Source organism: Schistocerca americana, chromosome 5, assembly GCF_021461395.2.
Source record: "Schistocerca americana isolate TAMUIC-IGC-003095 chromosome 5, iqSchAmer2.1, whole genome shotgun sequence".
Classification (NCBI taxonomy): Eukaryota; Metazoa; Arthropoda; class Insecta; order Orthoptera; family Acrididae; genus Schistocerca; species Schistocerca americana.
Window position 1 is genome coordinate 682108500 of NC_060123.1, and position 16118 is coordinate 682124617.

Genomic DNA, 16118 nt, shown 5'->3' on the forward strand with positions numbered 1-16118 from the left:
TACGTAAAATCAGAATGATTAACACATACATATCAAGTATATAACAAATGCAAAAAGAGTATAAAAGTATACAGATATACAGGGTGTTACAGAAAGGTACGGCCAGACTTTCAGGAAACATTCCTCACACACGAATAAAGAAAAGATGTTATGTGTACATGCGTCCGGAAACGCTTAATTTCCATGTTAGAGCTCATTTTAATTTCGTCAGTATGTACTATACTTCCTCGATTCACCGCCAGTTGGCCGAATTGAAGGAATGTAATGCTGACTTCGGTGCTTGTGTTGACACGTAGCATCAACAGGTTAGTGTTCATCACGAACGTGGTTTTGCAGTCAGTGCAATGTTAACAAATGCGGAGTTGGCACATGCCCATTGGATGTATGGATTAGCACGGGACAATAGCAATGGCGCGGTACGTTTGTATCGAGACAGATTTCCAGAAGGAAGGTGTCCCAACAGGAAGACGTTCGAAGCAATTGATCGGCGGCTTAGGGAGCACGGAACATTCCAGCCTACGACTCGCGACTGGGGAAGACCTAGGACGACGAGGACACCTGCAATGGACGAGGCAATTCTTCGTGCAGTTGACGATAACCTTAATGTCAGGGTCAGAGAAGTTTCTGCTGTACAAGGTAACGTTGACCACGTCACTGTATGGAGAGTGCTACGGGAGAACCAGTTGTTTCCGTTCCATGTACAGCGTGTGCAGGCACTATCAGCAGCTGATTGGCCTCCACGGGTACACTTTTACGAATGGTTCATCCAACAATGTGGCAATCCTCATTTCAGAGCAGATCTTCTCTTTACGGATGAGGCTTCATTCCAACGCGATCAAATTGTAAATTTTCACAGCCAACATGTGTGCGCTGACGAGAATCAGCACGCAATTGTGCAATCACGTCATCAACAAGGATTTTCTGTGAACGTTTGGGCAGGCATTGTTGGTGATGTCTTGATTGGGCTCCATGTTCTTCCACCTACGCTCAATGTAGCACGTTATCATGATTTCATACGGGATACTCTACCTGTGCTGCTAGAACATGTGCCTTTACAAGTACGACGCAACATCTGGTTTATGCACGATGGAGCTCCTACACATTTCAGTCAAAGTGTTCGTACGCTTCTCAACAACAGATTCGGTGACCGATGGATTGGTAAAGACGGACCAATTCCATGGCCTCCACGCTCTCCTGACCTCAACCCTCTTGACTTTCATTTATGGGGGCATTTGAAAGCTCTTGTCTACGCAACCCCGGTACCAAATGAAGAGACTGTTCGTGCTCGTATTGTGGACGGCTGTGATACAATACGCCATTCTCGAGGGCTGCATCAGCGCATCAGGGATTCCATACGACGGAGGGTGGATGCGTGTATCCTCGCTAACGGAGGACATTTTGAACATTTCCTGTAACAAAGTGTTTGAAGTCACGCTGGTACGTTCTGTTTCTGTGTGTTTCCATTCCATGATTAATGTGATTTGAAGAGAAGTAATATAATGAGCTCTAACATGGAAAGTAAGCGTTTCCGGACACATGTCCAAATAACATATTTTCTTTCTTTGTGTGTGAGGAATGTTTCCTGAAAGTTTGGCCGTACCTTTTTGTAACACCCTGTATAAGCAGGGCAAATAGCTTCTTATTTTATGAAGTCTCTGACCAGAACCTGGCAACGTCCAGCGCTTCCGGGGTGGCATTCGTCAAATCCTGTGCTTGGGTACAGCACACACTGCGTGAGGTGGATGGTGGTTTGAGTGTGTCCACAGTCACACAGCGCCGGTTCATTTGAGAGGCCCCATTTGCGCATATTCTCTTTGGATCGTGTGACACCAGAGAGCAGCCTATTAAGAGATTTCCATGTCGTCCATCCTCCCATATGGCCGGGAGAGAGTTCTTCGTTTGGGACTAACCATTCCCCAAGGTGCGCGTTTTCTTCCCGCCACATTGCCAGCCTCACTTTCTGCGGTGCCCGACTATGTTTTCTGCTGTGTGCAGGAAGCTTTTTTTAGATTTTAGTCGACGACGGGCTGGCTGGTGTCCCGTTAGTTTGCGCGCAATGTTGTTTCTCGCGGCTGCCTTGTGTTGAGTGTTCATGCAGTGCTTTTTATAGGTGAGTGCTCTATCCAAGGTGACGCCTAAGTATTTTGGTGTTCCGCAATGTTCCAGGGGCACTCCTTCCCAGTTAAGTTGTAGTCTTAATGCAGATAGTCTGTTCTTTAGGTGGAAGGCGCAGGTTTGGGTTTTCCCTGGGTTGGGTTTGACATGGTTCCCCTTATATTAGGTGGCAAGCTGTTCGAGGGCTACAGGAGCCCACGGCACGAATGATTTTTCCAGTACTCGTCGTCCTGTTCTCTTCCACGCGGCGAAGGGCGCTCGCTTCAAAGTCGAAAGTGCGGCGTACCAGTTTCTCGCGCTCGTTGTGCTATGTGACGTCATATTCATAGGAGGAACCGACGACGGCGCCCTCTTCTCAGTTTGTGTACCCTCCGTGAAGAGGGATATTCGGAAGTGATTCGACCTTCCGACTCATTTTATATCCAAAAGTTTCATATCTGGAATGGGTTTCTTACCAAAACTTTCTTACGAAGTCCACTGTAACAGGAATTGTGAATCACCCCCTGCACGCTACTTCGAAGCACTAGCACACTGTCTCAAAAACTCGTCTTTTTGGTGCGATCTTAAAATGACGAAAAACGACATATTGGTCGCCGAGGGATTTTCGAATTTCCTGGTATTCGTGTTACAGCTTGCTTCCTATGAAAATACGACCTTTCGGAGTACCAGATCATTGAAGATTTATTAAAAAAGGCCCTTTATACGCTCAGTTTGTTATAATTAAATGTAGGACAATAACGTTAAAGGCTGCAATCATCGTAAATATGACGTTATGGACTGGAATATCGTTTCGTCAACTGTAGTATAATGCTTGGAGACGCGGCTTCTGAATGCAAAGATTGCTTTATGTGTATATTTTTTTATTTATTTTATTTTTCTTTACAGAGCTAGTTCCATAGGACCAAATTGAGGAGGAAATCTCCAAGGTCATGGAACGTGTCAGTAGATGAAATTACCAAATAAAAGTAATAACAGACAAAAATAAAATACTCATGAACCCGAAAAAAGTCAAGCCATAATTTCAAGTAAGCGCAATCAACAATATAACATAATAATCAGCTTAATTTTTCAAGGAACTCTTCAGCCCAATAGGAGTGACCCATGAGGAAACTCTTCAGTTTCGATTTGAAAGCGCGCGGTCTACTGCTACGATTTTTCAATTCTTGTGGTAGTTTATTGAAAATGGATGCAGCAGTATACTGTACACCTATGTGCACAAGAGTTAGGGGAGTGCGATCGAAATGCAGATTGGATTTCTGTCGACTATTAACTGAGTGAAAGCTGCTAATTGTTGGGAATAAGCTGATACTGTTAACAAGAAACGACAGTAAGGAATATATGTATTGAGAGGCCAATTTCAGAATACCCAGACTAGTGAAGAGGGGTCGACAGGAGGCTCGCGATCTTACACCACTTATTGCCCGAACTGCCCGTTTCTGAACCAAAAATATCCTTTTAGAATGGGAAGAGTTACGCCAATATGTAATACCATACGACAGAAGCGAATGAAAATAAGCAAACTAGACAAATTTTCGCGTCGAACGATCATTTACTTCAGATACCGTTCGAATAGTAAAAATGGCAGCATTAAGTCTGAGCGTGGGATTTCCACAACGGTTTACTATCTATCTAAAGACCTAGAAATTTGAACTGTTCAGTTTCACTAATCATATGCCCATTCTGTGAAATTAGAACGTCGGGTTTTGTTGAATTGGGTGTTAGAAACTGTAAAAACTGAGTCTTACTGTGATTTAGCGTTAGTTTATTTTCTACAAGGCACGAACTTATGTCATGAACTGCACTATTTGAAACCGAGCCGATGTTGCACACAAAATCCTTTACTACCAAGCTAGTGTGATTAGCAAACAGAAGTAGTTTAGAATTACTCGTAATACTAAAGGACATTTCATTTATATAAATAAGGAACAGGAGTGGCCCCAACACTGATCCCTGGGACACCCCCCCCCCCCCCCCAACTGACCGTACCCCACTGAGACCCCACATCACAACCATTCTTAACACTGTGAATAACGACCTTTTGTTGTCTGTTGTGAAAGTAAGAAGTGAACCAATTGTGAGCTGCTCCCCGTATTCCGTAATAGTCCAACTTTTGGAGCAATATTTCGTGATCAGCACAATTAAACGCCTTAGTTAAATCTACTTCATGTTTCCTATAATATTCTACGGCTTTCTTAGTAATTTAATAGAAATACATTGTGAAGTATAAACAAGCGCGCTCCCCTTTCCGGACTGAGTTCGTTCAAATTTGTGGACTTCCCATCGTACATAGGCCTCCAATTTACAAGACTGACGTGTATGTCACTGGCTGATTTGCTAGCAAAGCAGTAAACTGTTTGCTATGGACTGCACAACACGTCAGCCACATGGAGAAGGGAGCAAATTTGCGTCTTAATACACTCCTGGAAATGGAAAAAAGAACACATTGACACCGGTGTGTCAGACCCACCATACTTGCTCCGGACACTGCGAGAGGGCTGTACAAGCAATGATCACACGCACGGCACAGCGGACACACCAGGAACCGCGGTGTTGGCCGTCGAATGGCGCTAGCTGCGCAGCATTTGTGCACCGCCGCCGTCAGTGTCAGCCAGTTTGCCGTGGCATACGGAGCTCCATCGCAGTCTTTAACACTGGTAGCATGCCGCGACAGCGTGGACGTGAACCGTATGTGCAGTTGACGGACTTTGAGCGAGGGCGTATAGTGGGCATGCGGGAGGCCGGGTGGACGTACCGCCGAATTGCTCAACACGTGGGGCGTGAGGTCTCCACAGTACATCGATGTTGTCGCCAATGGTCGGCGGAAGGTGCACGTGCCCGTCGACCTGGGACCGGACCGCAGCGACGCACGGATGCACGCCAAGACCGTAGGATCCCACGCAGTGCCGTAGGGGACCGCACCGCCACTTCCCAGCAAATTAGGGACACTGTTGCTCCTGGGGTATCGGCGAGGACCATTCGCAACCGTCTCCATGAAGCTGGGCTACGGTCCCGCACACCGTTAGGCCGTCTTCCGCTCACGCCCCAACATCGTGCAGCCCGCCTCCAGTGGTGTCGCGACAGGCGTGAATGGAGGGACGAATGGAGACGTGTCGTCTTCAGCGATGAGAGTCGCTTCTGCCTTGGTGCCAATGATGGTCGTATGCGTGTTTGGCGCCGTGCAGGTGAGCGCCACAATCAGGACTGCATACGACCGAGGCACAAAGTGCCAACACCCGGCATCATGGTGTGGGGAGCGATCTCCTACACTGGCAGTATACCACTGGTGATCGTCGAGGGGACACTGTATAGTGCACGGTACATCCAAACCGTCATCGAACCCATCGTTCTACCATTCCTAGACCGGCAAGGGAACTTGCTGTTCCAACAGGACAATGCACGTCCGCATGTATCCCGTGCCACCCAACGTGCTCTAGAAGGTGTAAGTCAACTACCCTGGCCAGCAAGATCTCCGGATCTGTCCCCCATTGAGCATGTTTGGGACTGGATGAAGCGTCGTCTCACGCGGTCTGCACGTCCAGCACGAACGCTGGTCCAACTGAGGCGCCAGGTGGAAATGGCATGGCAAGCCGTTCCACAGGACTACATCCAGCATCTCTACGATCGTCTCCATGGGAGAATAGCAGCCTGCATTGCTGCGAAAGGTGGATATACACTGTACTAGTGCCGACATTGTGCATGCTCTGTTGCCTGTGTCTATGTGCCTGTGGTTCTGTCAGTGTGATCATGTGATGTATCTGACCCCAGGAATGTGTCAATAAAGTTTCCCCTTCCTGGGACAATGAATTCACGGTGTTCTTATTTCAATTTCCAGTAGTGTAGACACCGTGAACGTGGAGTAGTATTTTTATAATGTCAGAAGTAACGATCACCACAATAAACACTAACGAGTCGTGGCGCATTCCCGTGTATTTTAAAAAGAAAAATGCCTTAGATGCAACTGATGACTCCAAAGAAACGCCGAAGTGAATTTATGCACATGTGTAACACGCTTGGCGCTGAGAAATATAGCCGATAACACTGCCAATGGAGTTGGCTGCTGTCCCACACAACGTTATGCGCTGAATAACTATAACTGTTACACTTTATTTGTTTTGTGCCTGTCGGTTACTAGCCTGTACATAGCCATGCCTCATGGCAACGACCTTCACATAGTTAGCGCGCGGCTGGTTCCCGTCACACGGCCCTCACAATGCATTTCAACAGCTATAGCTACTTTTTTTAAGAATTCTGTCAGTTGGTTACACCGAAGCACGTACTCATTTTTAGCGCTGTATTTTTCCCCATAATGATTCCTGCACACCGTCTTCATTTCCGCTCCGTGCAGTTTTTGAGCTCAGTGATTATTGCATTACTCAGGTTGTAACCGCCAGCTGTTTTGGTGTTGATGAGCAGTTTGCAGTTACGCGTCCCCTCCATCCCCCAAACAAAACACACACGCACACAAACACACACACACACACACACACACACACACACACACACACATACATTCCCCGTACCGTACCTGACAAATGTTTTATACCTAAATCAGATCGTGTTTAACTTGTAATTAACCTGTCCTGGAAAAGTTTCATTTTGCTGCTATCCGACAGAAACAAATTTCTCATTTTTTTGCATTCCACACAACGTGAAAGTGCTTATAATATTTTCGTCAAGACTTTTATTGATTTTCGACTTTATCTAGTTCCGATGTGAGCTATATGACAAAAATTATTGTCTCAAATCCTGACTAACATTCTCGCTGAATAGAGTCTGGATGACATTTGTTTGTTTGGAAATAGCAAATGCACTCAGTAAACTGAAATAAAACAAACCGTTAGTACACAAGGGTTCGAGAAATAGTCTAGTTCCTCTGCAAGGCGATTTTTCTGAGCCTTCCATCTTGCATGTCAGGACGATGCATCCCCACTCGCTCATATGAAGATTTCAATATTTTTCCATCATTGCAGCATTTTTATCACTGAGGTCTATATGTGCAGCCTTTGTTTAATATATTCGTTCCTCTACCTGTCTAGTATACTGAACCTTCTCACCTTCCGCAGGAGCATCGTTCCTGTTGCATACATCTGTTTTACCCTTTTAAAGGTGACCATCACTCCCGCCAGTACAGTACTGTCTTTGTACAAGAGGATATTAACAATGTGTAATCTCTGGTCTCATTATTTAGTATTAAATGTATTGTACAACGGTTGCACTGAAGGCTAAATATTTTATTCTTATGTAATGACTTTGGTCGCAGCATAAACTACATCCTAAAAGAAAGGAAGGAAACCCTCGGCGATTACATAATCAGAGTCTGACGAACATAATTTCAGATAGAAAAAAGCATTGTGAAAAGAAAGGAACTAGGCCGTTGCCTTTCATTCCTGGATTTCGCTTCATCGAGTTACGAAAGTAAGGAAGAAAGATTATGGTTATCTGGGGTTCCCAAGGATGCGTTAAATGTCCTCAGCTGTTCTTAATGTATATCCAAATGATTTAAGAAATTACTTGAACAATCCTCTTACATTGTTTGCAGATGATGCTGTCGTTTACCTTGCAGTAAAGGCATGGTTCAAATGGCTCTAAGCACTATGGGACTTCTGAGGTCATCAGTCCCCTAGACTTAGAACTACTTAAACCTAACTAACTTAAGGACATCACACACATCCATGCCCGAGGCAGGATTCGAACCTGTGACCGTAGCAGCAGCGCGGTGGCAATAGCATCCGGCCACCCCTTATACCAACCACTCCAAATCCGTGAAATAACCACGCTGTCCCTGCGCCGATGCGGGACATAGGTACAAGAAAAAGAAGGTTTGCATCGTACGAAAAGAGGTAGTTGACTCTGAACAACAAAACTGTGAGCTTGCACAATAAATATAAAGAATTTAAAAGTTATAGATTCAATTGAGCGAACATCTTAAATAGTAACCATAGTAGTTGGGCTAGAGTCATTTTAGGTAAACCCTCAGCCTTAGGTTCAGGTGGGCACCAAAACAAATACAGTTTACTCTTCACTGGCTGCTTTTACAAATCCTATTTACATTAAAACATTTTAGAGAAAGAGAGGGGTGGAGTGAGCTATCCAGTCGGAAGATTGGTGACACAGGTCACTTTGGGGCGCTGTAGATGATGTAAAACTGGCACAAGGCCGTCATTTGACCGCCCACTGCTGACGTCAGGAAGAGCGGTGGAGTGGTGTCTGAGTGCCAATCGGTTGGATGAAATAGCCAAGTAAGTTGGGTTGATATACACAGACGTGACAGAATGGGAAGAAGGATCTGTAGTATTTGTACGTGTCAGTGACCACACAGTGAATGAAGCTACCCAAGTCTTTTGACGTTACAACGTGGGCTGTGCAATGGGTCTCTAAGGAGAGTTGTACCACTTGCAGGAAGAAACACGGCGTAATAACAATAGTCGTAATGAAACGGTAACCGACAGAGACCGGAGACACTAGGTTTCAATACCAGACAGAATTGCAGCTGTTGCTAGCTAAGGGAGTCCCATCTCAACCAGTCTCTGAGCGATCGTTGTAAAGCGAAATTAATATGAAGGACATTTGGAGTCGCGTATCTCAGCAACACACGAGGTGTACGCCCGCAATGGGCAAAACAACACAGTTACTCTGCAGTAGTTGCCTGGGGGCGTGTACTGCGGTTCGACGAATCGCGAGTTTGGCTCTATACAAATGTTGAAAGGCACTGACTATATCCACAGCCGAATGAGGCGTCTCACCCAGAGTGAAGCTAGGGTTGGAATCAGTTACGAGATGTTTTGCAAATATATTTCGCACCACGACTGATCCCACTTATTCAGGTTACCAATGCACTTATTTCAGTGCTTTCAGTGGTGAAGCGTTGGCCTTCCTGCTTCACTTTCACTTTGCCAATGCTGTGGACACTGTCGTCTTCCAGGACGACAAAAGCATGTTCATTCTTATGAGCCTGTTTTCACTAACACTCACGCAACCCATCGCTCGCCTACTGGCAACTTCATCAGCTGATCTTAATCACACAGGAAACGTCTTGTACTCTTTGGAGCAGCGGATGGAATGCAGCAGTCAACATCCATGGGTACCTCTAAGGGATAGAATCATATGTAGCTTTCAGTTGATATTCACATGTGAAACGCCTATCCTACTTGTACTAAAATTATTGTTATTGAAATATATTTGCCGGCTGACTATATAGGTCGAAACACGAATGATGGCGGTCCACGCCGGTCGAGTCAGCGATGGGGATTGCACTGTTTCCAGTTCAAAAATGGCTCTGAGCACTATGGGACTTAACATCTGAGGTCATCAGTCCCCTAGAACTTAGAACTACTTAAACCTAACTAACCTAAGGACATCACACACATCCATGCCCGAGGCAGGATTCGAACCTGCACTGTAGCGGACTGAAGCACCTGGAACCGCTCGGCCATACCGGCCGGCGTTTCCAGTTCGATAAACATGTCTTCCACTTGAAGAAAGTGTGTGTTTGAAATTAAATCTGACGCTTGCTTACATAGAATTTGTCGCTTACCAGAAACATCATCCATGACAAATAGCAACAAATGGAACTAAAATTCGCCAAGTAACTCGCTACCATCGAGCATAATCCTCGCATGGACTACAAGGTTCACAGAACAGAGCTGAGTACAGTGCTGAACGGTCCTCGTTGGTCGGAGAATGCGTGACGTAGTTGCTTAGTATGAGTCTAAACTCGACCGTCGTCGTTCATGACTCCAAACATAACGTCTGATTAGCTTCATTGTGTAACTGTTTCATAATTCTGCAGATGGGGAACCCCGACCACCCGGCCTACATGGAGAACTTCTTCCTGTCGATGGTGGCGCCGCTGGGATTCTGGGAGAGGACGGCCAACAGTGCATTCTACCTGCTGATGAGACTGGCCAACTGGTGGCTTTCGGAGCGAGTGATCGACGAGGTGGAGCGGGCCGCGCTGGGCAGCGCCGGGCCCCCCACCAGCCGTCTGGTCTACAACACCAGCCTCATGCTCCTCAACAGCCACTTCAGCCTCAACCAGCCCATACCACTCGTGCCTGCTATGATCGAGGTCGGGGGCCTCCACATACAACAGCCCAAGCCTCTGCCAAAGGTGTGTACCGCTGCCCCACCTCTAAAGTAACTGGCTGTTGTGCCAGTCATGAGCCTCAACATTGTTTTGATACATTTTTCGGTATAGCTTCCCAATCATTATCTTTATTTCAGCACAACTGGTACATCCATTACCATCAAATGATGACTTCCGAACTCATATCTAGGTCTGGCGCTGCAGTTCTTTCTTTCAACTATCCAACTCATTACAGTTTTAGCAGCCTCTTACAGTAGAAGATAAGGTGAAAAAAGGCAGTCCTAGATATGTAACATTCGTACATTTACGGAAAACTTCTAACTGGAACACACTTCGAAATTCTTAAGAAAACAGGGAAAAACTACAGGCAGCGAAACGTCATCTTCAACCTGTACAGAAAAGAGTCTCCAGTTATAAGAGTCGAAGCATATGAAAGGCAAGCAGCAGTTGAGAAGGCAGTGAGACACGGTTTCAGACTATCTTCTGTCTTATCCAGTCTGTACAATGAACAATCTGTGAAGGAAATCAAAATGAAATTTCAGGATAAGAAGTAAAAACCTTGAGGTTTGTCGATCACACTGTAATTCCGTATGAGGAGTTGGAAGAGCAGTTCAGTGGATTGAATAACGTCTTGAAAAGAGGTTGTAATATGAACACCAACAAAAGTAAAATGAGAGGAATGGGATGTCATCGAATTAAATCAGATGTGCTGATAGAATTAGATAGGACAGTGAGACACTACAGCTAATCAATGGTTATAGGCGTTTCAGGAGCAAAAAATTCCCGATTGCCGAAGTACAGAGGATATGAAATACAGACTGCCAATACTAACAAAGTCCGAAGCTCGTGGTCTCGCGGTAGCGTTCTTGTTTCCCGAGGACGGGGTCTCGGGTTCGATTCCCGGCGTGGTCAGGGATCTTCACCTGCCACGAGATGGTGGTGGTGGTGGTTAGTGTTTAACGTCCCGTCGACAACGAGGTCATTAGAGACGGAGCGCAAGCTCGGGTTAGGGAAGGATTGGGAAGGAAATCGGCCGTGCCCTTTCAAAGGAACCATCCCGGCATTTGCCTGAAACGATTTAGGGAAATCACGGAAAACCTAAATCAGGATGGCCGGAGACGGGATTGAACCGTCGTCCTCCCGAATGCGAGTCCAGTGTGCTAACCACTGCGCCACCTCGCTCGGTGCCACGAGATGACTGGGTGTTGTTGTGTCGTCTTCATCATCATTCATCCCCATTACGGTCGGAGGAAGGCAATGGCAAACTACCTACACTAGGACCTTGCCTAGTACGGCAGTGCGGTTCTCCTGCATCGTTCCCTACGCTCTGTTACGGAGTATGGGGCTTCATCAGCATCAATACTAACAACATGGTTTCTGAAAAAGGGAAATTTATAACATTGTATAATAATTCAAACGCTAGGTAGTCTTTTCTTCAGGTATTGGTATGTTGTAGCACTATACAGAAGTGAAATGTGCACGAAGAAAGAAAAGCAGACATAAGCTTTTGAAATGTGATGCCACAGATGAGTGTGGAAGACTAGACGGGTAGAGGAAAGAGCGAATAAGAAGGTACTGAATTATACTGGAAAAAAAGTAATTTGTGGCAAAGTTTGACTAAAAAAAGGACTTCGTTGATATTCTCGCCCATCAAGAAATCGTCAATTTCGTAATGAAAGGAAATCTGGGTTATAAAAGTTGTAGGGTGAGACGAAGGCGTCAGTACAGTGATCTTATCAGAACTACATCGAATAAATCTTCGAACTGAAGATCACACGACAACAGGAGGTTCACGTCAGCGTACACGCCCAACTAAACTGTCTCACCGCCGTTCACGACAACAACTGTTTCTTTCTTCCCACAGTTTAAGTTTCCTGAGCTCCTCTGCTTTATATTTTTTTGCGATCTGCACTGCCGTGTTACGATAGTAACAACGATTCTCTTAATTCACTCGATGTCTCCTATCACGCTAACTTGATGAACATTCTCTAAACTTTGAATCATTCCTCACAAATTACACCACTAGCGTCTCGCAAGTGGTTCTTTTAACAGATGCACTGCCTCTTTGCAGAAACTTTGCAACAAAACTAACTGTACCATCCTTCGTACTGGTTATAGTCATTTATCTTTCTCTTTGTTGTGGACACGGAGCTGGCGTTCAGCAGAAGAAGCGGGAATGCTGTCAATGTCGCTCTGCACTTCGTTACAACTATACAATGGTGATAATTTCCTGCCCACGACAGCACTGCCAGGGTCTGTTACGACTGCCGGTCCTCTCTGATAAATCAGTTATTTATGTTCAGAACATCTGCGATTTTGAGACTCTTCCTTGTAGAAAACATAAATTTTCTTTCGTTTCTTATGAACATTCACCGTCCAGTCCGCAGCTCGCGGTCTTGCGGTAGCGTTCTCGCTTCCCGCGCGCGAGGTCCCGGGTTCGATTCCCGGCAGGGTCAGGGATTTTCTCTGCCTGGAGATGACTGTCGTGTGTCTCTCATCATCATTCGATCACCATTGATTCGCAAGTGGCCGAAGTGGCGTCAGCTTAAAAGGACGGCGCCCGAACAACCCCGCATGGAGTCTCACGGCCAACAATGCCATACGATCATTTCATTTTTTTCGTCCACCATCCAACGTAGTGCACTACCTGGTATCAATCGTAAATCTTTTGAGCAAATCACACATCTTTAAAGATACTCAACATTGTGGTATTTTTTGGAAAAGTTCAAGAATTTGTGCAGTTTTGAACGCGTTTCGGAAAACTAGAAAGGCGGAATCTACATGTTCACCTGCATATACTGCTTCCAAGCAGTCGTCTGCGGACGAATATTAAAAAGAAAAAAAAAACGCCAAGTCTTATCCGCAGAGTGATTTTTCTCGATCCATCGATGATTCTCTGCGAGAAATATTTTTCCCTCCAGGTAAACAATAAAATCAAGCCTGGAATATAGTCTAAAATTCTACAACAGTATGTTGTTTTCAATACTGAACTGTATTTCTGTGCGAGTGTTGTTTTACCTTATTGTACGCGGAAATCACCTGTGCTCCTTTCCGGTCATACCGCTTTATTGGATATCTGAGATATTCCTAATAAATGTGAGTTAGGTCAGAAACGAATCTAAAATGTAGTAAGGATTCCGTTAGTGTGTTTTATCTTTCTCACTTTGAGAAATATTGATTATTTTTTTTTTGTAGCACCAGTGCTTCAATGTTTAAGCGTTTCATTATCGATACCTTTAAGAAGTGCAGATATTAGCAGCTGGTTTGTGGTAGGTGCTATATCGCTGATGCTCTAGAAGTTTCTGAAAGCCTCGCGCCAACGGTCTGAGAGTTCCGGGTAGACGGTGTATGCTTTTAACGCGTTGGAGCGAGGCGGTCAGCGGCTGGAGGTCGAGGGTGACAGTTGGAGTGTGCTACAGTAGCGACGACAAAAGATTAATTATGAAGCGTAATGAATTTGTAAGTGATAATGAGATGCATTAAAATCGTGGTCGTGAAATTGATGGGAAGTAAATTTGTGAAGCAAAAGTTTGTACGATCCTGAATTTTGAGCAGTTTGAAGATTGTGGAGCGATACATGTATGATAGTTTCTAGTAGCAGGGGATAAACTAATTTACTAGGTGATCGTGAACAGAACTTGAATACCGCAATTACTCTGGAACACTTTTGGGCGACGTAGCTAAATGATAGAAATATTCATATTTAGCAAACAATTGAAAAAACAGGATGGATGAACTGGAATTCAGAAAGACTGACGAAAGAACATGAACTTGTTACAAGGTATAACTGTGGAACTGTCTGCGGACTCTGTTCATTTCTTTTCTTACTGATGCAAGAGCTGCCGTTAATATTAATTTTTGAATTTCCTTCAATTCTCCTTGATAGATAGAGTGTAACAATCTCAGTTTCCGTAACATTCGCCGACAAGTGCCATTAAACGAAGGTGGGCCCTTCCCATACTTTATTGCATACAACTTTTAACATGGCTGACGTTCGCAGCAACCGTATACACGAGTTTGAAAAATATGTATCAAAGGCTGTCTCAAAAAGTACAAAGACATCAGAAAGAAGATCCTAAACACAGGTATGGCCATATCGTTTAATAAAAAGTGTGAGGAAATGGGACTGCTACCGAGCTACATAAAATCCTTTCTCAACATCAAGCAATGTGCGAAGGAACCCAAGATGTTCAAAACTTTAGTGCAGAAAATCATTTCAGACAGAATTAATGCTTTACATAAAAAGAAAGAAAGTTTAAATGAAGAAAAATATCTGTTTTCAGAGCTAACTAAAGTGTTCCGTTTACAATTTAATTTTCAAATAGATGAATTGTGGATCTTTATGACTGAATGGCTGAACGATTGTAAAAATGTAATACGACCATAAATTTTTTACTAGATTGATAAACAAAACGGAAATACAATTTACCAGAGAAGAAAGTACTCTCCTGGAGAAGGGCTTAAATATAATGTAATGCCTAATGTCTCAGAGCCAGATGTAATTGATAACCTAGTTATAGATCTTAAGATTGGACTAGATAGTGTAAAAATCGATAGTGCTCAACAAGTCAGAGCAGCTCACGATGTTTTTAATATTATCAGTAAAAACAATTTTTCTTGTCGGATCTCTAAAAATTCAGATGTTAAATTAATGAAAAGTATCAATGTAAAGTTAAAGCACAATGACGCCTTAGTTACTAAATCTGACAAAGGCAGTGCTATAATTGTCTCTAGTAAGAATGAATATATCTGTAAAATCTTAGAATTTTTCGAGGCTAATAATGTATCTGAAATAGAGGAGGACCCTAAAAAAAGAAATTAGATGTGCTGTAAATGAGGCTAAACATTTGCTAAAGCCCTTTCAAAAGAAACAGCTGATAAACATGAACCCCCAGACACCCAAATTTCGCTCTCAATTCAAAGTACATAAAATAAACCACCCTATCCGTCCAATAGTAAACAGTATTAGTAGCGGATATCACGATTTAGCCAGGTTCCTTCACGACAAGATTAAAAAATCATACGTATTTCAGAATAATTATTCAATAACGAATAGGCAATCACTGATTAATAAAATAAAAAAATGGAATGTAATCAGGAGACAAAGTTAATATCGTTCGACATTACTAACCTTTACGCTAATGTACCGGTCCTGTATACAGTTGAAATTGTGGAGAATAACCTTCGTACCTATAAAAAAGATATAACAGACGAACAGATTACTGATCTCATACGTTTGTTGTCACTGGTAGTAAAATATAACTACTTCGAGTTTAATGGCAAACTGTATAAACAACTTGACGGCATAGTAATGGGTAATCCGCTAGCGGGAATTTTAGCTAACATTTTCATCAAGACAAATTCTTCAGTAGGTACGACTCCACAGAATACGGTATTTTATCCTATTCGCGATACGTAGATGACGTTCTGATTCTATACAATGGCATTAATGAAAGCGTAGATCAACTGTTCAATTTGTTCAATAACCTCCATAAAAAAATTAGTTCCACGTGTGAGTTTCAAAATGAACGCCGCGAATTAAATTTCCTAGATCTGAAGTTGGCGATAGTAGAGAATAAAATAATTTTTGACATTTTTAGAAAACCCACGAGTACTGATCATACCGTACCTGCAGACTCGACACACCCTCAATCTCATAAGAAAGCTTTCTTTCATTCAGCAGTTCACCGTGCCGTGGTTACTCCCTTATCACCAGAAAAACTGCAGAAAGAAATTGATGTAATTAAGACAACAGCATTTAATAACGGCTATGAACCCTCAGTAGTGGAAAACATCCTTAAAGAAAAAACTAAAGAAGGAGTCACCACTTTAGGTACTGGTCAAAGTAATAATAATGATAAAAAGTACATCTCAATACCCTTTTTAGGTAACATATCGTATAGGATTCAGCGTCTGT

At 43.7% G+C, this 16118-nt stretch overlaps 1 protein-coding gene across 1 annotated transcript in view; it reads left to right on the plus strand.

Annotated features, from left to right (window-relative positions):
• Nucleotides 1–16118, plus strand: part of LOC124615504 (UDP-glucosyltransferase 2-like) — a 61293-nt gene that overhangs the window by 12686 nt on the left and 32489 nt on the right. Inside the window, exon 4 of the mRNA XM_047143459.1 lies at nucleotides 9905–10225. Within this exon, the coding sequence (XP_046999415.1) occupies nucleotides 9905–10225 (321 nt within the window). The remainder of the gene's footprint in view (nucleotides 1–9904; nucleotides 10226–16118) is intronic.